General features: G+C 41.7%; 1 protein-coding gene across 2 annotated transcripts in view; it reads right to left on the reverse strand.

The window, feature by feature from the left end:
* CTNNBL1 (catenin beta like 1) overlaps nt 1-23,616 on the reverse strand; it is a 2,650,525-nt gene that overhangs the window by 2,087,052 nt on the left and 539,857 nt on the right. For both annotated transcript variants that reach the window (XM_044090205.1, XM_044090206.1), the window contains one exon: nt 8,144-8,283. In XM_044090205.1, the coding sequence (XP_043946140.1) occupies nt 8,144-8,283 (140 nt within the window). The remainder of the gene's footprint in view (nt 1-8,143; nt 8,284-23,616) is intronic.

Raw genomic sequence — 23,616 nt, forward strand, 5'->3', positions numbered from 1 at the left:
GATTCAGAAGGAAAATCAGTTCTCGGTCTCTTAGAGGGAGAAAGATGGCTTCCCCTGATTAGAGTAATAAGGTCTTCAGCCATTCTTATCATTTGTTTTTTAGGCATAGGGGTCTGACCATGCGGTCTGGGCGTCATTTTTCTGGGCATGGATCGAGTTTTAGGCCTTGAAGAAGAAGATGGCGGTTTAATATGCAAGTCAGTAGGCCTGAATACACCCTTAGAAGCCAGTGCCTGTGCCTGTGCCAGTGCCTGCACAGCGGCTCCGGACCCATCCAAAGTAGAGACATCCGCAAGTTCCACAGTCGAAGAATCATCTCACGGCATACCGGACTCTGAATGGGTCTCAGTAGAGGCCTGCGAATCTGAAGTAGCAGGTATCAGGGGCTGCGAAAGCATCTCACTTGAGTACTGGCGAACTGGCGACTAGCTTAGGAGAAGCATCGTCGGCAGCTTTGGACCTATGCGGTCTGTCTCTGTCTTTATCTTTGGGTTTTTTCGGAATGTCAGTAGTCAGGTGGCTTACCGAAGCCATTTCTGAATAATTGAACAGAGTATCAAAATATTTAGATGCGAAAATGAACCGATGGCGAATAGTACTAGGTTTGAATAAGAGGCACAAAACCGACAGCGAGGTACATCGTGGACTGGGCCTAGGCAAGGAATGCAGTACGAATTAAAATCTTTATGAGGTATTTGCTTTCCACAAGAAACAGAATTGTTAACTTTTACTGACATTGGTTTAGAGCAAGAAAAAGGTTCCCCAACGGGGTACTTAGCTTAGTTGAAGACTTCGGATCTGAAACTCGATAATGAAAATTTCAGGAGTCGGCCGACCAGCAATTGCAAACTGCTTCTGCTTTGGGCACCACACGGTAAGAAAGACTGATGTAATGGTGTAGGCTGCATGCTTTATACCCATGACTCCCTGATGTCATGGAAGATGAGACAGCAGCCGGCACAGGACCCAAGACTTTGATAATCAGGCCGACTGAGGGCTACCTGCAAGCAGATAACCCAAATGTGATGACTGTAACAGTGAAACATAAAGAATATCTGAGAAAATGGTGGCTTCTTCCACAGTTAAGTCAGAAAAAAAAAGACGCCTAAATCCCAGGGAAGCCTGACAGCAGTAGTAGATAATCGGGTAAGTTGTAAAAATGCAACTTTTTCCGTTTAAACACAGTAAAAGCACTTGAAACATTTATCTGCAGCCACCAAATGCAAAATAACACATCCTTTATCACAGTTAAAGTAGTTTAAAAAGTTAAACAAATTTTACCACAAAAGTAAAAAAAGTGACATTTTAAAAGTAAATACAGTCATGTGACAGTCATTAAAAACACTTTTTACAAACTTTACTAACAAAGTCTTAATAATAAAGTTTCACACAATCTATGATTTCTTTCTTAAAAAATTCAAGTCCCCCTCCCCAGTATTGAAACAGCATTAGCCAACTATTGATCCATGAAAGCTTGCAAGAGGAGTATTTTTCTGTGGCAGAAAAGCTCTAAAGGGCTTGGCTCCCTAACTACTCCTTTAAGTCAGCTCAGCTTAAGCTGTGTAATGACTTGGATGCATGGAAGTTGCCCTGAAAGCTTTGGAAGCTGACTGGATGTTAAATTCTTAGCAGGATATAACCCATATAGTTAAGGCTGCTGCAGCAGTAATCCATATGATGACCATTCATAAAGTACATCCATCCTGTCCAATTAAGGGTCATATGGGCCCACAGCCTCTCCAAGTAAGCGATGGACCAGAAGCAAGGACCAGCCATATATAGAATGCCAGTCCACTGTACAGTGCAAACACTCAGACATTTATATTTAGGGTCAAATTTTGCATTGCCAATCCGCTAGTGTGGAAGGAAGCCGCAAACACGCAAGTTAGCACTGGCAGGCCATGCAAACCCCAGTGGCATTCCAGTGCAGAAATACATACAGAAACTGAGGAACTAGCACTGTGAATCGACAATGCTAATTGTTGCACCACCATACTGACCAGCCATAAAGTTACAGAAGTACATAATCATATGAAGAATATGGAAAGAAACTAACACAACAGTCAAGCACTCTGCTATAAATGACAAACTTAATCATCTAACAGGAGACAGGAGATGGTTCAGTCCTGACATTATCTGCCACTCCACTCAGAAAAATCCACATTTATGAAAGATCACAGTTGTCCTCAGGTGATCACAGTTGCTGTAACTTAAAGCATTACAAATGCTCTTGTACCCAGCTGCCAGTGCTGAGCATCTCCAAAAGAAAGCCACTTTTAAGGAGCCAGGAAAGCTTATGCATATGTACCGTTCCAAGTACTCATCTTTCATTCTCACTACATGGCACAATTAAACCCAATGTACACCAGTGCCACCAACCAGAGGACATAAAATTAACAATTAAAAATCTTTTCATCCAAAGAGAAAGGTACGATCCTCATGCAAACCCAATCTTACCTAGTAATTTGGTCCTAAAGGCACATGCTACTACTGCTTCATCAGTCTGGCACTGCAGAATGCGGCTAATCCTGTAGAGAACAAATTACATGTTTCGCCAGATGTACAAAATATTATATTCATGCGCCTTGCTTCTAGGTTAGCATTTTTTTTACTCCACAAAAGATATTCATGACACCAAACTAAAACCCTAACATGTTTAATACCCAGCTAACATGCATGCATGCAGTGCCTATAAAGACTAGTGGGTATATTAAGCATTTTGGAATGAAGTGACTCAAGAAAAGATCACTAGGTAAAATAAGCTGTTACACACCTGCAGAGAAGAAATTAGGACATAAAGTTACAAACATGCTAAATAAACAACTTGATGATAAATGCAAGTGGAATAATGCCATTGTTTCACTACTTAACTGTATAAAATGTTATACACCACACTATAATCAACCTTTTATACAGTTTTAATCCTGTTTCCCCATTATGTCCTGCTATCACCCTCTATGCTTTTAGCTAACAAAGAACTTGTTTTACCATTCTGACAATTATTTTCTGGATCAAGCTAAAGTTCACGACTACAAAAACATAGAATCTGCTAGAAGACTGACTGCTTAACTCACAGCAGTCTGACCATTATCCTACATAGCTCAACTGGTGTATTTCTCTTAAGGGGTTCACTGCAATACAATGCCCTAATTTCTTCTACATCCTGCAAAACTGCATTAGGTCTACTCCATGCATTTAGGAAATCCACTAGTTTCTCTGGAATTTTGTTCCACATACTTACAGTCCTTTTGAAAAAAGAAAAACTATACATATATGTATACACATATATATATATAATGTATATATGTGTGTGTGTGTTTGTGTGTGTGTGTGTGTGTGTGTGTGTGTGTGCGTATGTATATGATTTTTTATATATATATATATATATATATATATATATATATGTGTGTGTGTGTGTGTGTGTGTATGTATATGTGTGTGTGTGCATATATATATATATATATATATATATATATATATATATATATATATATATATATATATATATATCTTACATCTATATATAACAGACATACACCCCCCCACACCTTTCACAACATGTCCCCTTTCTGCAACTTATGTCCCTTGTCCATGTATGCTTCCGCCGGTGACAGATTTTGCCATAAATTCCCTTAAAGTAGGAAAGTGTTTCTATCCCACATCCTGACTCTTCATTCCACAGTATACATATTAACTTCTTTAAGGAAAATCTCATGTCTTCTGCAGCAGTCCCTGCACTCCTTTTGCTGCCCTTCTTTAAAAATCATTCAGTGCGCCACTGTTGTGGAAGAAGTGAGGTCTCTGAAGCTCTACAACGTCCGGCAGATTTAACTTCATTAAGGGCTTTTACAGGTGTATGTATTTCCACTAGTGACATCCCTCACTACTTATCTCACAGCCCTTCCAGCCACCATTACTGCTTCTTTTCATCAACCATCTTTAGATCCTCTGACATAATTACACCAAAGATCCCCTGCTGTGTTCACTATCATACCTCCCCATTATATTGTCTGCCACTTGGATTTTGCTACTCAGATGCATCATCTTGCAATTTTCTGCAGTGACCTCAATCTACCACACAATTAGCATGTTGGCCTCATGGTTTAGGAGCACCTCCTCAAAACTCCTGGGAGTTCAGTTCTGACCACCAGTCACTGCTGTTTGGAGTTTGTACCTTACCCCAGGACTGAGTGAGTTTTCTGTGGGCACTCAACTTTACTACAATGTGCCAAAAAGTACACCAGCTGAACAGATCCTTTAAGCAACTGATCCAGGCCCCAGAAGACAAAGTAAATGTAATAACCCTACACACACACACACACACACACACACATATATATATATATATATATATATATATATATATATATACACACACACACACACACACACATATATATATAGATATATAGATATATATATATATATATATATATATATATATAGATAGATAGATAGATATGGGTGTCATTCACACTGTCAGATCTTCTGTTCTTTAATAGAGCGAATTGCTTGGGAAGTTCACTGAGCAACTTTTAAGTGTATCTACTTAAAGGTGTGTGTGTGTGTGTGTGTGTGTGTGTGTGTGTGTGTGTGTGTGTGTGTGTGTGTATATATATATATATATATATATATATATATATATATATATATATATATACACACACACAGTCGAGAGTCGATTATCTGAACGTCAATTATTCGAAATGTCAATTAGCAGAACCAGCCTTCCAAAATCTTCGAACAGAAAAATCATAAAGTCTGAATATGTAAACATTATATGTATTCGCTTGAGCATGTTTTATGAGCTTGTAGCCAGCTCATGCGTGAAAAATATTCTTTATTGTCCACTGGAATCACTGAATGGCTGAAAAGTATATTCCTACGTGCAGATAAAAAAGATTTTAGAAGTTTTTTTATCCAGTTCAATTATATGTTTGGTTATTTGAATAGTCTGATTATCCGAACTATCCTAGGACCCAATTAGTTTGGATAATCTACTCTCTACTGAATATATATATATATATATATATATATATATATATATATATATATATATATATAAATACACACACAGATAATATCACACACGTGTGGGGCTAGGTATCTCATGTTCCCTATGATTGTTTGCTTCATATTTTTCCTATGTTCCTAGTTCGTATTGCCCATCTAAATGTTAAAACATTTTAATACAAACCACCATACTTATGAAATGTCCACAAAAAGAAAGGTTCCCAGCAACATCTGTCAGATATTTTAAAGAGTTTTACATTTAGCCAAAATAAAACCATGCACTGCAAAGATGAATCTCATCATAAAATAACTCAATGCAAATGCAACATATCACAGATCACAGGTTTAAAATTCAAAGTTACCACCACCCACCCAATCTCCTGCTGCAATCTGGTCCTTAAGAGGGAAAATTCACCAAACTGTAAAAATCACAACGTCACTCTGCAAATCTGGCTGAATGAATCAAAAGACAATAAAGACTTCCTTTAAAATAAAAAGGCTGTTTGATTCTCACTTAGAATTTGGAATTAGCGCTTTCATTTTGTTTTACAGGACTTCTTCAGATTCAATTGAATCATTCAGCCAGATTTGCAGAGTGATATTGTGATTTACTGCCTATTCCTGCATTTTAACTACTATTCTGCTTTGGTTAAACTGTGAAGAAGCTGATTAGAAAGATCAGATAAAGGGGAAAATGGGACTAGAAATTTCGTAACAGAAAGAAGACAGGGCTGTCACATTAGACAAAAAATAAGTGAAGCACGAAACCAGGATGGGATGGAGGAAGGGAAGGAGATCAGGACAGCATGGAATGGAGCTACAATAGGAATCTAGGAACAGCCAGGAAGAAGCTACTTGCGGCATCTTCGATGAAAAGCATGTGAGGATAAGGGGCCCAATATGTGAAATCTGTGAACTTGGTCTAACACAACATTGGCGGGGGTATACTAGGTAAGAACAGATGTTTACATTGGGGAGAAATTAGGCAGGAGACAGATGGAACATGGGGGAAAAACTCTGAAGGCATAAGTGATGATGTGTTAATAAACAAGAGACAGGAGGAGGAGAAGAAGAAACAGGAAAAAACAGGGTAAGAATAAAGAAGAGGGAACACAGACTGACCAAGGGGTACAACGTAAGGACAAAGGTGTTAAGAAGCACTACAGTGGCAATAGGAAGGACTGCAGAATGTGTGAAGGTGAAAAATACAGGAGGTAATCCCTAGAGAATCAAGTAGAGGAGGAACCTATGCTATAGCAAAAAGAGATGGCAAAATGGTCAGGTGAAAGGCAAAATAAATGAAAGAGAATAAAAAGTGCAAATAAAACATATTGTGCTTTTGCCCTTGGATTTTTCTTATTACTGTTAAACCCAGTTGATCGAGCCTTGTAATAAAGTCAGAAAACAGAGCCGAAGAACCTCAATGGGACTTGTGCACATATGGGCAAATGATCTTGAAGACAGCACAACTGAGACAGTGAAGAAGACAGCAGACAGAAGGAACTTTGTAGCACTGTGAAAAGAAAAAGAAATGTACTTCAGAGAATGGGACTGGTTCATTAAGTATGAGATATAGAGATTAGAGAAGTACAACAGTATTGAAGAATGTTTACAAATGTACCGAAGAAACACAGCAGAAGTTTTGACTGCGATATGTCTTCGGTGTGGACAGACATAAATGTTGAAAGTTGAGCAGTAAAGGTGAAGTACAACAGAAGTCTCTAAAAAATTTTTACTGCAACAGGAAATGGGACACTACAAAAGATGATAAAGAGAAACAATAAGGAAAGAAGTGATGAATGAAAGAGATGATGTCCAGCGCTAGAACCTTGTGTAAATGAGTAAGATGCATGGTCCCTAGTCCCAAAGTACTAATGAGAAATGCAATAAGGACAAAGATTTAAGATTACAGGAGTAGAACCATTATTCTGCCAAGACGTACAGTGGTGAAATATGAACTGGGGACAGGAAAGACCAACATCTGACTGAGGGAGGAATGAAAAAAAGAAGAGAAATACAGAAATAAAAGGCCAAAACAAAAGACGTGCAAAAGGGTAACAAATGAAAGGAGGAAGGCAAACAAAAGAATGCAAACCTAGAAAATAAGCTGAAAAAAGAAGGCCAAATGAAAGGGAGCAAATTGCCATCAGGTAGGTTACTGTAGCCCATGGAATAAAAGTAAAAACAATGAGGTTCAGTTACAAATGGATTTTCAACAGATACATGAAAAAAAATAGATTAATGGAAAGAGTACATTCCAGAATGCTACAAATCATGCAGCTATTCTTTACTAAAGTATTTGAGAAAGAAGAGTAAAACAAGGTGTCAGCTTGATAAAGGAAAAACATAGACAAATTAGCATAAGGTAAAATGACCAAGAAGGAACTTAAGGACATTGGGAAGACAAAATATAAAAGTTCAGGTGCTAAAAAAGCTTATTTGGTAACACTAGTTAAACTCTAATGTCTCTCTCTCTCTAGACAATGTAGTAGTGCTGCAGAACTATAGCATGGTAATGGTTCCAGTGCACAAGGCTGGCTCTGGGGGGAACAAGACAGTCACCACACCTGTCCCAACAAAACCTAAGGAAAGCGCCGTGTTGCCAGCCTGACACCCAACTTTCAAAGACAGCACACCCATTCACACACGCACCTACCTGCACATCTTTATACATCACTCGACCATGGGGAGGACATGCAGACTCCACACAGAAGGCACTCCAGCCGAGAATCGAACAGGAGAATCTCTTACTGTGAGGCGACAACGCTAACCACTGCACCACCGCTTAAGTAAAGGTTGGAATTTTCATTTCTAATTGTAAGAAATCATGTCTGAGTTGCTACTTGAAATCTATGGTATGGTATGGCATCAATTCTCCACAAAATAAACAAATAAAATGGATGTTAATTTCACCTAAATATGTTACAAAATTATCATTTTTAGACTTTGGGTGAGATGCATAAAAAACACGTTACATTTGTGCACCTGGCCATACCCCATTTAGACAAGAAGCACATCAGTTCACAGGTTTTTATGTAATGGAAAACATCAAGTGAAGTCACCACCTGACCTCTATTTTTCTGTCAGAGTTTTAAAATGACAATGTGCAGTCTCAACAATGAAAGGATATCTGTGTTATCATGCCCAAGTAAACCCAAGATTGAATGGACAGCGTTGAGCTCCACTAAGAGGCGATATAGGTTAGGCATGGTGGCAATCACATGCATCTCCTGTATGATGTCATTCAGATCCAGTTCCGACTCCATGAATCTGTAAAACAGCAAAAAATGGCCCACATGTAAGTTAGTGATGCAACATCATTCTTATCTTTTATCATCAGCACCTCTGTCAGACTGCATTAAAGTATAAAAGTTCTTCTAGCTTTCAAATTACAAGTTTGTAGGCAAGTATTAGGCTAGCTGCCCTTGTGGGCCATTTTAAGCCTAGCCATTTTCCCTTCCAAACGTGAGAATTAAATCTTGTCCCTTGGGTGTATGAGGTAAATACCTTACCCATTATACCAACCCCCATATCTTTTACTGATTTATAAACTCCTTCCTCAATCTTTCCTAACCAATTCTCTTTATCATCATTTCAGTACATTAACAGGACTGCAAGTAAACACTTCAATTAAATTAAGATATGGTGATAGCAGGTAAGAAGACCAAGACATAACCCAGTTTTATTAAACTTACTCTAAGTGGTCATCCCATAAGCTTTGGGACGATGATAAGCATTAAAAGCTACAGTAGTCAGTTTAATGTATTTATAAGGAATTTCATTTTTATTTTCCTACATCTTTCTTGCAGCAATGAAATGGACTGTACCTGCCCAACATTACGGCATAGTATAGTACAGTACAGTACAGTACAGTATAGTATAGATCAAAGAGCTGCTGCACCATGGGCCTTCAAGCAATACCATAGTGTTACTGTAATTAAAAAGAAACAGTTACTCATGCAAGGTAGTAGATGCAACTTGCAAGGAAGGTTTACGTTCATAAATACTGGATGCATTCAGAAATGTATGGACTAATTAGTTCACTAGCACAGGGGTAAGGAACTGTGTAAAGTGCCAACAAAGAGAGAATGACAATTTTAACTTACAAGATCTACTACTCATAAGAACATGAAACAAACGGTCCTATTTATAAATTGTATCAATCCTGCCTTACTTATCCTACTATCTTCATTCTTTACTACCCTACAAAAGCTGCATGTTACTCTATTCCACCTAATCCACTGCTCAAAGATCAACTAATAGTTACATTTGGAACTTCCTTTTTCATTACATAAATATCTGACTAAACTCTGAAGACACGAAGGATGCAAGGAGACTATGGCAAGGCATACGGGAGATCACTGACTACAAAATCAGGTCAGCACAGTGTGAGAACAGCATCAAATTCCTGGACAGTTTGAACATCTTTTTTGGTAGATTTGAGGAAAGACAAAAGGTTGGCACTAAAGCTACCCACTGATGAGAAGGAGTACTCAGCCTCAGCACAGAGGAGGTACGAAGAGGATTAAGGAGAGTGAACCCCAGGAAAGCTGCTGGCCCAGACAATATACTGGGCAAGGTGTTAAAAAGGCTGTGCTGATCAACTATGCACAGTACTCAAGGAAATATTTAACACCTCTCTTGCCATGGCAAAAGTACCCTCATGCTACAAAGAAACTAACATCATCCCACTACCTATAAAAAACACTCCCTCCAGCCCAAACAACTACAGACTAGTCGCTCCAACATCCACTGTTATGAAATGCTTTCAGCAGCTGATCAAACAGCACCTTTCATCATACCTACCTACTGATTTTGACCCTCTGCAGTTTTAATACAGAGCTAATAGTTCCACTGCTGATGCCATATCAGTAGCACTACACATCTCCCTTCAGCATTTAGTGGGCAAACACAACTATGCGAGGATGCTGTTCATAGACTTCAGCTCTGCAATTAATAGTGGTACCAATGCAGCTGATAGAAAAACTGGCACATTTAGGAATCAGTAAACATCTCTGTACCTGGATTCTGGGCTTCCTGATTGAGAGACTACAGAGGGTGTGTGTTCAAGTAAGCACACATCAAAGTGCAATCACAATTAACACTGGGGTTCCACAGGGATGTGTTCTCAAGCCCACTGTTATTCACCATCCTGACTCACAACTGCTATGCTAAGCACAAGTCCAACCATCTCAAGTTTGTCGACAACACCACAGTCATTGGGCTCATTACAAATGAGGGTTAAAGGGCATAGAGAGTAGGTGGCATCTCTGATCAGTTGGTGTGAGGGGAACAACCTTGACCTGAAGGTAAGCAAGACCAAAGAGATCATCGACTTCAGGAAAAGGAGAACAAACAACCCAGTGCTCAAGATCAATGGTTAATGTGTGGAGAGGGTTAAGAGTATGAAATTCCTGGGTGTACACATATCAGAGGATCTCTCGTGGTCAGGAAACACCAGCCAACTGGTCAGGAAAGGACACCAATGCCTCCACTTTTTAAGAAGGCTTCAAACAGCTAAGCTTCCTCCTCTTATTCTCTCCACCTTCTACAGAGGTGCAAGAGACAGTATCCTCACCTGCAACTTCACAGAGTGGTTTAGAAGCTGCACAGTTACAGAAAGGAAGGCACTACAAAGAGTGGTGAGGCTTGCAGAGAAGGAAAAGTACAGTTTTGTACCTACCATAAATGTAGATGTTCGAAGATCCACATTGCTGCAGTCCTTACTTATGGGTAGTTCGCTGTCCTCGGTCGGCCCAAATACCAAAGTATTAGGTTGACATCGGTCATGGGCGCCTAGATCTGACATCAGAGCGTCAGGGTATAAAGGCGTATGACCGACGTCATATCCTCAGTCTTTTCTTGCCCCAGATGTCAGAAGGCCAAACCAGAAAGGCCACAGCCAAAAACAGAATACCTCCCAAAAACATGCCCAACAACAACCATCACCTAAAGCATAACACCAAGTCTAACTACAGTGGGGAAGGAGGGAGGGTAAATTGGACTGCAGCAATGTGGATCTTCGAACATCTACATTTATGGTAGGTACAAAACTGTACTATGTTCTTCATCTCACATTGCTGCAGTCCTTACTTATGGGTAGAATCCCAAAGCAACGGGAAAGGGAGGATGGTAAAAATCATAAAGCATTAGGGCCGCTAAAATGCCCTGTAAAATTGCAGTGGCAAATCCAGCCCTAGACTTAGAATAAAGAGGAAGGTGGTAATGTTTAGAAAAGGTATGCACTGAACTCCAAGTAGCTGCCTCCAAAATGTCTTTGTAGCTACCCCCGTTAGAAAGGCCGTAGAAGTAGCAGTAGCCCTAGTGGAATGAGGCCTGATTCCAGCAGGAATCTCCTTACCATGATGGGAATAACAGAAAGAAATACAAAACCCAATCCATTTAGAAATAGTTTGTTTTGAAACAGGTTTACCCTGTGAACCCAAAGCAAAAGAAACAAACAATTGCTGAGACTGTCTGAACTCCTTGGTTCTGCTCAAATAATAACGCAACTGCCTGTGAATATCCAAAGTATGCAACATTTTCTCCCCTTTATTTTGGGGGTTTGCATAAAAAGTAGGCAAATGAATAGTTTGATTTAAGGCCACACTAGAAACCACCTTAGGCATAAAGGAAGGATTAGTGCAAAGATACCCTATCCTTATGAAAAATCAGGAAAGGCTCCACTGCCATGAGGGCCTGTAATTCAGAAACCCTTCTTGCAGAGGTAATGGCCAACAAAAAAGCAGTTTTCCATGACAAATACTTTAACTCGGTAGTAGCTGCAGGCTCAAAAGGTTGTAGAGTAAGTTTTTCCAACACAAAATTGAGATCCCAAGCAGGAGTAGGAGCTCTCGTGGGGGTCTTATATTCTTTGCCCCTCTAAGAAATTGCTTAAACCAAGGATGAGAGAATAAAGGAGGGTCACAATCATAGTGAGCAGAAATGGCTGCAGCATGGACCTTTATTGAGGAGAAAGACAAACCCTTGTCCAATAACTCCGTAAGATATTGAAGAGCAACACTTAAATCAGGTTTGGAGACATCAAAGTCCTTTCCTTTGCTCCAAATAAAAATCTCCTCCATTTATCAGCGTAAACTTTCCTGGTACTAGGCCTCCTGGCCTCCAAAATAACATTCAAAACTTGTTGTGGAAGCTGAGACCCTCCAGAGTCTAAAACAGAATATGCCAGGCTGTTAGATGTAGAGACTGAATTTTGACATTGAGGAAGTGACTGTCCTCTTGTGACAAAAGGTGCGGAATCAAAGGCAGAGGCCATGGAGGTTCTCGTACTAAGCTCCTCAGTAGTGGGTACCAGTGTTGTCGAGGCCAATCCGGTGCTATCAAAATCATGGTTGGCTTGTCTTGTCTGGCCTTCAAGAGTACCTTGGGAAGAAGAGGCAGAGGTGGAAAGGCATATACATGCAGATTGTTCCAACTGAATGACAGAGCGTCCACCTTCCAAGCTGTGTGATGAAACATTTTGTGCAAAACTTTGGCAACTGGTAATTTAGTGGAGAAGCGAACAGATCTATGTCTGGAGTTCCCCATAACACTGTCAACTGTTGAAATACATGAGGATCCAATTTCCACTCGTGAGGATCCACTATTTGTCTGCTCAATACATCTGCTAAGGAGTTCTGTGCTCCTGGTAGAAACCTTGCCTGAAGATTGAGGTGTAGATTGAGAGCAGTTTCCCACAGAATCATCGCTTGCCTGCAAAGAGGGTAAGAATGGGTTCCCCCCTGCTTGTTGATGTACCACATGACAGTAGTGTTGTCTGTTTGAATCAACACCTGCCCTGGGTGAAGTAAATCTTTTAAAGCCATCAATGCAAACTGGACTGCTAACATTTCCTTCAAGTTGATATGCAAATGTTGGAGTTTGACAGGCCATGTGTTTTGCACCCATTTTCCACTGAGGTGTGCTGCCCAAGCCTTGTCCGAGGCATCTGTCGTTAGAATCTGACTCGCCTCTGGCCAGGTCACAGAGAGTCCCTTGTTTAGGTGACATTCCTGAGCCCACCACAAAAACTCCTTCCGAATGCAAGGTATTATCTGAATGACAGTGTCTAGATCTTGGCAGTGCTGTGTCCATACATTTTTGAGATACCATTGAAGCTTCCTCATATGCAATTTGGCATTGGGAAGCACCAGAATACAAGATGCCATTAACCCCAAGGCTTGAAGGACTGTCCTTGCAGTCAGCCTGGACCGTAGAGACATTTGATGGAAATAAAGAGAAAGGCTTCTTTGTTTGTCCGGGGTCAAAAGGCCATCTGGGAAGCTGTATTCAGTCTCACACCCAGAAAGCACATGTCCTGAGAGGGTACTAGACTGGACTTTGTTTCGTTCACAGAATACCCTAGGCATCTTAACACTGCCATCACATACTGTAGATGATGAAGAAGTTCGTCCTTTTCTTGTGCAATAATCAGGCAATCGTCCAAATAAGGATAAATCTGTATTCCTCTTAGTCTGAAAAATGCTATCACTGGAGCCAGAACCTTTGTGAACACTCTGGGCAGTAGATAAGCCAAAGGGCAATGCAGAGAACTGATAATGTAAATTTCCAGCCAGCAGGTACCTCCTGCAACTGGGCCTGATAGGAACATGAAGGTAAGCCTCTTTGAGGTCCAGAGTAACCATCCAGTGATCTTTTCCCAACAGAGGTAAAAGTTGTTGTAAAGTCAGCATCTTGAACTTTGGAATGTCCAGGTAAGTGTTGAGGGTAGATAAATCCAAAATTGGTCTCCACGTGTTCCCTTTCTTTGGAACTAGAAACAGGCGAGAATAAAATCCTAGGCCCACTTCTGACAGAGGAACTGGCTGTATAGCTCCTAATTGAAGAAGTAAAGAAATTTGTCTGCGAGCCTCTATCCTTTGCCGAGGAGGGACGTCTGGCATGCCTTTGAAAGGAGGCATGGTATGGAAATAGAACTTGTAACCTCGGTTTATAATGTCCAATACCCATTTGTCCTGGGTGACTAAATGCCAATTTTGCTTGAAAAGAGCCAACTTTCCTCCCAAAGGAGCTGCCAGGCAAGAAGAATCTGGCAGCTGAAAATGTAGGTCATTGGGCCTGTTTACGAAAGGACTGGCCCCTGCCCTCACCAGCAGATTGAGCAGGCGAACTCCATTGTCTCGGCCTGAAAGTATTCTGAGCTCTGCCCCTACCACGCCTAGATCTACCCCTAGACTGAGAATCAGAAGAAGATGCGTCCACCCCTTAGTAGGCCAATTTCTACTAAACTTTGGAGGTTGTACCTGCAAAAAATCTTTAACAGTCTGCATAGACTTAGCCTTGTCTTCCATTTTCTTTAAGACTGACTCCACAGGAGGACCAAACAAAACTTCAGACTGTAAAGGGCATCCAGAATTCTAGAGTTAACATGCTCAGACAAATTCTGATCCTTAAGCCAGGCGTGCCTACGAATAACTGAACCAGTGGCAGCCACCCTAGAAGAAGCCTGTAAAGCATCAAAACCACATTGCAAAGAGTGCTTACCCACCTGTTCAGAAACATGCACTAAATCCTGCAATTCTTTACACTCTATGCCCTCTGCCAAAGCATCCACTTTAGACCTTAGCTGAGAAAGGAGGAAATTCTGATACTTCAACATATGAAACTGGCAGTTCAAAGCTCTCATTGCTAAAGTAGAAGAGGTATACACCTTCTTACCCCATCTATCCAAAGCTCTAGCTTCCTTATCCAGAGGAACGGATTCTTAACAACAGAGGCTCTAACACCCTTAGGCCCCTGACTAATAGTTTCTGGGTCCGCCCTAGGACTCTTATACAGATATTTATGAGCCTCAGGCACCCTGTAATACTTGTCCGGTTTAACTGGGGCAGGAGGCACAGAATCTGGATTAAGGGAAGCTTCCGAAAAAACATCTGAAACAACATCCAAAACCGGAGGTATAGCTAAGGGTCTATGCTGTGGTAAAAACAAGAACTCCCTAAGTCTCTTCCGTGAATCAGAGTAATCCTGTCCCTCCCACTGAAAATGCTCCCTCATGGAATGCAGAGTTTCTGAAAAAGAAAAATCCTCTGGAGGAGAAGCAGAAGGAGTGGAATCCTCTGCATCAGAATCAGAATAAGGAGGGAAATCTTGAATGTCTTCAGCAGAAGACTCTGAATCATCTGAGGCCTGCTCCAAACTTTCCAACTCTGGCTCCATCCTGGGCCTTTTATCAGGAGGGGGAATAGAACCTCTAATTAAAGTAATCAAATCCTCTGCCATTTTAAGCATGTGCTTTTTAGGCACAGACCCTGAAGAACCAGAACTGACACCAGAGGAAGGCAAGACAGACCTGCCCTTAGAAGGAGCCTTAGAAACAGTAGCAGAAGGCCTAACCACCTTAGGCATAGAAGGGAGAATAGTAACCTGAGAGGCCCCTTCAGCCTGACCTGCCTCCTGAGAGGCCACATCCTGTAAAATCAAAGTTTCCCCCTGGGACTCAACAGAAACTTCAGCCGGATCCACCTGTTGAGCTGTAGCTTCTAAAGGTCCGGCGTCCGAAACGGACGAATCATCCTGCCTAGGCTTTAAAGATTTGTCTTTGCGCTTCTTAGTAGAAGCAGGCGTCGGAACATCCGACGGCATATTATAATTACACCTCTTGCCAAAGACTAACCTAGCGCAATCTAACCTCCATTTTATAGTGCGCTCATTAAACCTAGCACAAAACCGACACCCGACTACGTCGTGCTCCGGTCCCAAACAAGGAATACAAAGCGAGTGGTAATCCCTATGCGGTATCTGTTTCCCACAAGAAATACAATTATTCACTTTTTCTGACATCCGGTAAGTAACTGAGGCAAGAAAAAACAAAAATATTCCCCAGCGGGGTACTTAGCCCAACTTGGTATCGGTCTGAAACTCCGAAAACGAAAAATTTCAGAACGCCGAACGGCACTTGCAACGCTGCTTCTGCATCGGACCATGCGGCAAAAAAGACTGAGGATATGACGTCGGTCATGCGCCTTTATACCCTGACGCTCTGATGTCAGATCTAGGTGCCCATGACCGACGTCAACCTAATACTTTGGTATTCGGGCCGACCGAGGACAGCGGACTACCCATAAGTAAGGACTGCAGCAATGTGAGATGAAGAACATCAGGGTTCCAGTCTTGAATCGATACAATATCTTTATTTTGCAAGAAGCATCCAAAAGGCTACCAAAATATACAGGACAACATGCATCCTGCACATGGACTGCTTATGCATCTGGCATCGGGCAGGAGATATCACAGCATCTGCTGCAAAAAGATTCAGTAACAGTTTCTACCCCACAGTGATTAGATTTCTGAACTCGGGCACTAGTCCCAGGGGTCTGGACACAAGTCATTTTTTATTTATTTGAGCAATATATACTTACATATATTCCAATTTCAATATTTATTTATTATATCCATAGTCAGTACTATTTAACTCAAGTGCAATATTAGACAAATAACTTAGGCATTTCAAAAGTTGTTTTGTTTTACTTTAAATAGGGTAGTTAATTTAAGTCAGGGGAGGGTATTCTTTTCACATATGAGTGTTGGTAAATGTCTCTGCTCTTTCTTGCGTGTATTGGGAGTAGTACTGTATTTGTTAGTTATGTTTATTCCTTTACTTGTATGTGTTGTTTCACTTTCCTTTGTAATCTCAAGAACTGACGTGATGCATGAAATTTTGTTCAGGCTACACATGTATAGTTCTAAATGACAAAGTTTGCTTTGACTTTAAACACATTACTCTGAAACACCTCTAGCCCTTTAAAACATATTGCAGAAATGAAAAATATTGCATGTAATAATACAACTACTAAGACATTTTGTTTACTGCTCAACTGCCTTGTACTCTGTTTTCCATTATTAATGGTGTTTTTCTTCTTGGGCTACCACTGAAAGTGGGCCTTTACAACAGGTTCAATCAACCCATCCCAGTCAACAAAGTAAGCAAGCAGACAGATAAAAAAAGACATTCTGGTCACTAAAGGGTTAGCCAAGGAGCAGGATCAAAGCAAGAATATGGACTACTTTTCTTATATGGTTTAAAACTAGGGGGATCCAGAACTATCAGTCCAACCCCCAAATGAATTGCTGAAAACCGGTAACACCATGACAGTGCTTAGTGTGCTGTGTGCGGTCATGGCTGTTACAAGTACAATCTTTGATGGTTGTCTAAGAAGTTCCCTGGCTACCTACAAGGATTATGCTCCAGTTTCCTGACATTTCTATCCTTTACAACAGTAATACCTTTAAAGCATCCACTACACAATCAGTCTGGGGTATACCATCTCTCACCAAACAGAAATGCTCAGCAATGGCTGGAACCACATAACCTGAACAAAACATAGAGAATGGGACACCACAGACAAATGATGCAAGGACATACACATGGCAATTTGTGGGAGGCAGGGGAGCAAGTAAAAGTACAGTTTTGTACCTACCATAAATGTAGATGTTCGAGGATCCACATTGCTGCAGTCCTAACACAGGGGTAGTCCGCTGTCCCAGTCGGCCCGAATACCAAAGTATATGGCTGACGTCGGTCAAGGCGCATTAGTCTGACGTCAGGACGTCAGGGTACTAATGCGCATGACCGACGTCATATCCTCAGTCTTTTCTTGCCCCAGATGTCAGAAGACCCTAAAAAGATAAGGCCCAAACCAAAAAACACCAAACACTCCTGCACCAAAAATATGTACAATATATACAAAATTACAAGAGTATAACCTCACCCACACAACCACCCCTAAACACAGAGGGGAAGGAGGGAGGGTAAATTGGACTGCAGCAATGTGGATCCTCGAACATCTACATTTATGGTAGGTACAAAACTGTACTATGTTCTTCATTCCACATTGCTGCAGTCCTAACACTTGGGTAGAATCCCAAAGCAGAGGTAAGGGAGGCTGGCAAATCATAAAGAAGCAGGAGCTGTCAACATGCCTTGCAAAATAGCTGTGGCAAAACCAGCCCTAGATTTAGAGTAGAGAGGAAGGTGGTAATGCTTAGAGAAAGTATGCACTGAACTCCAAGTAGCTGCCTCCAAAATATCCTTAGTTGCCACCCCCCTGAGAAATGCTGTTGAAGTGGCAGTAGCCCTAGTGGAATGAGGCCTAATCCCAGCTGGAATCTCCTTGCCATGATGGGAATAACAAAATGCAATGCAAAACCCAATCCACTTAGAAATAGTTTGTTTTGACACAGGCTTGCCCTGAGAACTCAAAGCAAAAGAAACAAACAACTGCTGAGACTGCCTAAAATCCTTAGTCCTGCTTAAATAATAACGCAACTGTCTGTGTACATCTAAAGTGTGCAAAATCTTTTCCCCCTTATTTTGGGGATCTGCATAGAAAGTAGGCAAATGAATAGTTTGGTTTAAAGCCACACTAGAAACCACCTTAGGCATAAAAGAAGGATTAGTACGTAATGATACCCTATCCTTATGGAAAATCAAAAAAGGCTCTACCGCCATAAGGGCCTGCAATTCAGAAACCCTTCTTGCAGAAGTAATGGCCAACAAAAAGCAGTCTTCCATGACAAGTATTTCAATTCAGCAGTAGGCGCAGGCTCAAAAGGTTGTAGAGTAAGTTTCTCCAACACAAAATTGAGATCCCAAGCACGAGTAGGAGCTCATTGGGGTCTTATATTCTTTGCCCTCTAAGAAATTGCTTGAACAAAGGATGTGAAAACAATGGTGGGTCACAATCATAGTGAGCTGAAATTGCTGCAGCATGAATCTTAATGGAAGAGAAAGACAAACCTTTGTCCAATAACTCAGTAAGATATTGAAGAGCCACACTCAAATTAGGCTCAGAAATCTCCAAATTCTTTGCTGCACTCCAAAATAAAAATCTCTTCCATTTTTCTGCGTACACTTTCCTCGTACTAGGTCTTCTGGCTTCCATAATCACATTTAAAACTTGTTGAGGAAGTTGAGACCTGCTGTGTTTCAAAACAGAATATGCCAGGCTGTTAGATGAAGAGAGTGAAGCTTGACATTGAGCAGATGACCGTCCCTCTGAGACAACAGGTGTGGAATCAAAGGTAAAGGCCATGGAGGCTTCCTTACCAGACTCCTCAGTAATGGGTACCAGTGTTGCGAGGCCAATCTGGAGCTATTAAAATCATCCTTGGCTTGTCTTGTCTGACCTTTAGGAGCACCTTTGGGAGAAGAGGCAGAGGTGGAAAGGCATACACATGAAGATTTTTCCAACTGAAAGAAAGAGCATCCACTTTCCAAGCTGTGTGATGAAACCTCTTTGTGCAAAACTTTGGCAGCTGGTGGTTTAGTGGAGAAGCGAACAGATCTATGTCTGGAGTTCCCCATGATACTGTCAATTTCGAAATACATGAAGATCCAGTTTCCACTCGTGGGGATCCATGATTTGTCTGCTTAACACATCTGCTAAGGAGTTCTGTGCTCCGGCAGAAACCTTGCCTGAAGAGTTAGTTGCAAGCTGGCGCAGTCTCCCATAAAATCATTGCTTGCCTGCATAACGGGTAAGAATGTGTTCCCCTTGTTTGTTGATGTACCACATGACAGTTGTGTTGTCTGTTAGAATCAACACCTGCCCTGGAAGAAGTAACTCCTTGAAAGCCATTAATGCAAACTGGACTGCTAACATCTCCTTCATGTTGATATGTAGATGCTGTAGTCTGGCAGGCCACTTGTCTTGTATCCACTTTCCATTTAGATGAGCTCCCCAAGCAATGTCTGAGGCATCTGTCGTTAGAATCTGACTCGCCTCTGGCGGGTCACAGAGAGTCCCTTGTTTAGGTGACATTCCTGAGCCCACCACAAAAATTCCTGTTGAATGCAAGGTATTATTTGAATGACAGTGTCCAAATCCTGGCAGTGCTGTGTCCATACATTTTGAGATACCATTGCAGCTTCCTCATATGCAGTTTGGCATTGGGAAGCACCAGAATACAAGATGCCATGAACCCTAAGGCTTGAAGGACTGTCCTTGCAGTCAGCCCGGACTGAAGAGATAGTTGATGGAAGTAAATGGAAAGATTCTTTTGTTTGTCCGGGGTTAAAAATGCCATCTGGGCTGCTGTATTCAGTCTCACACCCAGAAAGCACATGTCTTGAGAGGTACTAGACTGGACTTTATTTCGTTCACAGAATACCCTAGGCATCTTAGCACTGCTATCACATATTCCAAATGCTGTAAAAGGTCTTCCTTTTCTTGAGCCAGAATCAGGCAGTCGTCCAAGTAAGGATAGATTTGTATTCCTTTTAGCCTGAAGTAAGCTATCACTGGAGCCAGAACCTTTGTGAATACTCTGGGCGCAGTAGATAAGCCAAAGGGCAATGCAGAGAACTGATAATGGGAATTCCCAGCTCAAAAACGCAGATACTTCCTGCAACTTAGTCTGATAGGCACATGAAGGTAAGCCTCCTTGAGATCTAAAGTTACCATCCAGTGATCTTTGCCCAGCAGAGGTAAAAGCTGTTGTAACGTCAACATTTTGAACTTGGGAATGTCCAGATAAGTGTTGAGGATAGATAAATCCAAAATTGGTCTCCACGTGTTCCCCTTCTTTGGTACTAGGAACAGGCGAGAATAAAATCCTAGGCCCCTTTCTGGCACAGGAACTGGCTGAATGGCCCCTATTTGGAGTAACAGAGAAATTTGCTTGTGAGCCTCTTTTCTTTGTAGAGGAGGAATGTCTGGCATGCCTTTGAAAGGAGGCAAGGTATGGAAATAAAACCTGTAACCGTGGTGAATGATATCCAGTACCCATCTGTCTTGGGTAATTAAATCCCAATTTTCTTTGAAAGAGCCAGCCTTCCTCCCAAAGGTGCTGCCAGACGAGAATGTACTGGCAGCTGAAAAGGCAGGTCATTGGGTCTGTTTACGAAAGGACTGACCCCTGCCCTCACCAGAAGACTGAGCAGGTGAACTCCCTGTTCTAGGCCTAAAAGAACCTTGAGCTCTGCCCTACCACGTCTAGACCTACCCCTAGACTGGGAATCATAAGCAGGATATGTCCATCCCTTAGTAGGCCAATTTCTACTAAACTTGGAGGCTGCACCTGCAAAAAATCTTTAACAGTCTGCATAGACTTAGCCTTGTCCTCCATTTTCTTTAAAACTGCTTCCACAGGCGAACCAAACAACACGTCAGACTGTAATGGAGCATCCAAAATCCTTGTCTTAACATGCTCAGCTAAATTCTGATCCCTCAACCAGGCGTGCCTACGAAGAACAGAACCAGTGGCAGCCACCCTCGAGGAGGCCTGCACAGCATCAAAACCACATTGCAAGGAATGCTTACCTACCTGTTCAGACACATGAACTAAATCCTGCAACTCTTTACACTCAATACCTTCCGCCAGAGCATCCACCTTAGACTTCAATTGTGAAAGGAGATAATTTTGATATTTTAACATGTGAAACTGGCAATTCAACGCCCTCATGGCTAAAGTGGAAGAAGTATACACTTTCTTTCCCCATCTATCCAAAGCCCTTGCCTCTTTATCAGGAGGAACAGGATTTTTAACAACAGAAGCCTTAACACCTTTAGGCCCCTGAGAGACAGTTTCGGGTCTGCCCTAGGACTCTTAAAAGATACTTATGAGCTTCAGGCACCCTATAGTACCTATCCGGTTTAACTGGGGCAGGAGGCAAAGAATCAGGGTTCAGGGAAGCCTCTGCAAAAATATCTTCCACCACATTCAGAACAGGAGGTATAGCTAAAGGCCTATGCTGGGGTAAAAACAAGAATTCCCTAAGCCTCTTCCTGGAATCAGAGAAATCTTGACCTTCCCATTTAAAATGCTCCCTCATGGAATGAAGAGTCTCTGAAAATGAAAAATCCTCAGGAGGAGAAGCTGACGGAGTAGAATCATCCACATCAGAATCAGAATAAGGAGGATACTCCTGCAAGTCTTCAGCCGAAGACTCAGAAGCCTCCGAACACTGCTCAAAACTCTCAAACTCAGGTTCCACCCTAGGCCTCTTATCAGGAGGGGGCATAGAACCTCTAATCATAGTAATCAAATCCTCTGCCATTTTAAGCATATGTTTCTTAGGCAAAGATCCTGAAGAGCTAGGAGAAACCCCCACTGAAGTTAAACCTGGCCTGCCTCTCAAAGAAGCCTTGGAAACAGAAGGGGAGGCTCTAACCACCTTAGGAAGAGAGGGAAGAACAGCCACCTGAGAAGCCCCTCAGCCTGGCCTACCTCCTGAGAGGACACATCCTGTAACAGTAAAGTCTCTCCCTGAGACTCCAAAGAAACTCCTGGCAGAACCTCCGGCTCCACTGAGCCTTCTAAAGAACCGGCGTCCGGGACTGACGGTTCTTCCAATCTAGGCTTTGCCGCTTTGTCCTTGCGCTTTTTGGAAAGGGCCGGAGCATCCGGCGGCATTTTATAATTACAACGCTTCCCAAAACTAACCTGGCACAGTCTAACCTTCTCTTAATAGTGCGTTTGTTAAATCTAGCACAAGAGCGGCATCCAACAACGTCGTGCTCAGGCCCTAAACAAGGTATACACAAGGTATGGTAATCCCTATGAGGTATCTGTTTCCCACAAGAAATACAGTTATTCACTTTTTCTGACATCCGGTAAAATACTGAGGCAAGAAAAACCAAAATATTCCCCAACGGGGTACTTAGCCAACTTTGATTCGGTCTGAAACTCCGACTTCAGAAAATTTCAGAACGCCAACCTGCACTCGCAAAACTGCTTCTGCATCGGACCATGCGGCAAAAAAGACTGAGGATATGACGTCGGTCCTGCGCATTAGTTCCCTGGCGTCCTGGCGTCAGACTAATGCGCCTTGACCGACGTCAGCCATATACTTTGGTATTCGGGCCGACTGGGACAGCGGACTACCCCTGTGTTAGGACTGCAGCAATGTGGAATGAAGAACATCTTCCAGTTAGGGAGGCAGGGGAGCAAGTAAACTTCCAGTCACCCTGGATCGGCCCTTTATTCAGTGAGGGGGGGGTAAGCTGAACCGACAGATATACCAGTACTTAACAGTCTTAAGAGTTTATATTCCTCCAGTTTTAGTAACTGACTAAAATGTTTAAATATCCCCATTTTTCTAATTCCAAATCTCCCATTTACTGGTGGTCAAGCCAAACAAAGTTATTTTTTTCCAAAGGAACAAAAAAATAATGTCTCAGACAAAAATGAAAGGCACCCACAATTTGAGGAGTTTAGCCAAGAAACCAGTAAGACACTACCAAGCTTTGTATAACAAGGTCACAAATTAATTTCACACTCAATCTATGTTGTACTGTTTCATTACACATAAGGATAATTCTTCCTCATATTCCTAATTGTAATTCACAAAAGCCCATGCCTTTTTCTCCTAGTTTACAACCTTTCACCAGATGCGTTAGCCTGAACACTTCAGGCCAGGCAGCAAATGAAGGAAGATAAAATGCAGTCATAAGGTTAACACTGTATGGAGTCAAGTAGTTAGCAATCTGTCATACCATACATGACTACATACCATAACAATGTCTCCTTTCTCCTGTTTACACACAGCACATGCACAACTGCATTTTGTTAGACCCAGATGTAAGATTGCTTCAAAATATGCTTCCACAGCCTCGGCACAGAAAGTGGGACATCGAG

Source organism: Protopterus annectens, chromosome 12.part0 (genome assembly GCF_019279795.1).
Source record: "Protopterus annectens isolate FY-2018-M chromosome 12.part0, PAN1.0, whole genome shotgun sequence".
Lineage (NCBI taxonomy): Eukaryota > Metazoa > Chordata > Ceratodontiformes > Protopteridae > Protopterus > Protopterus annectens.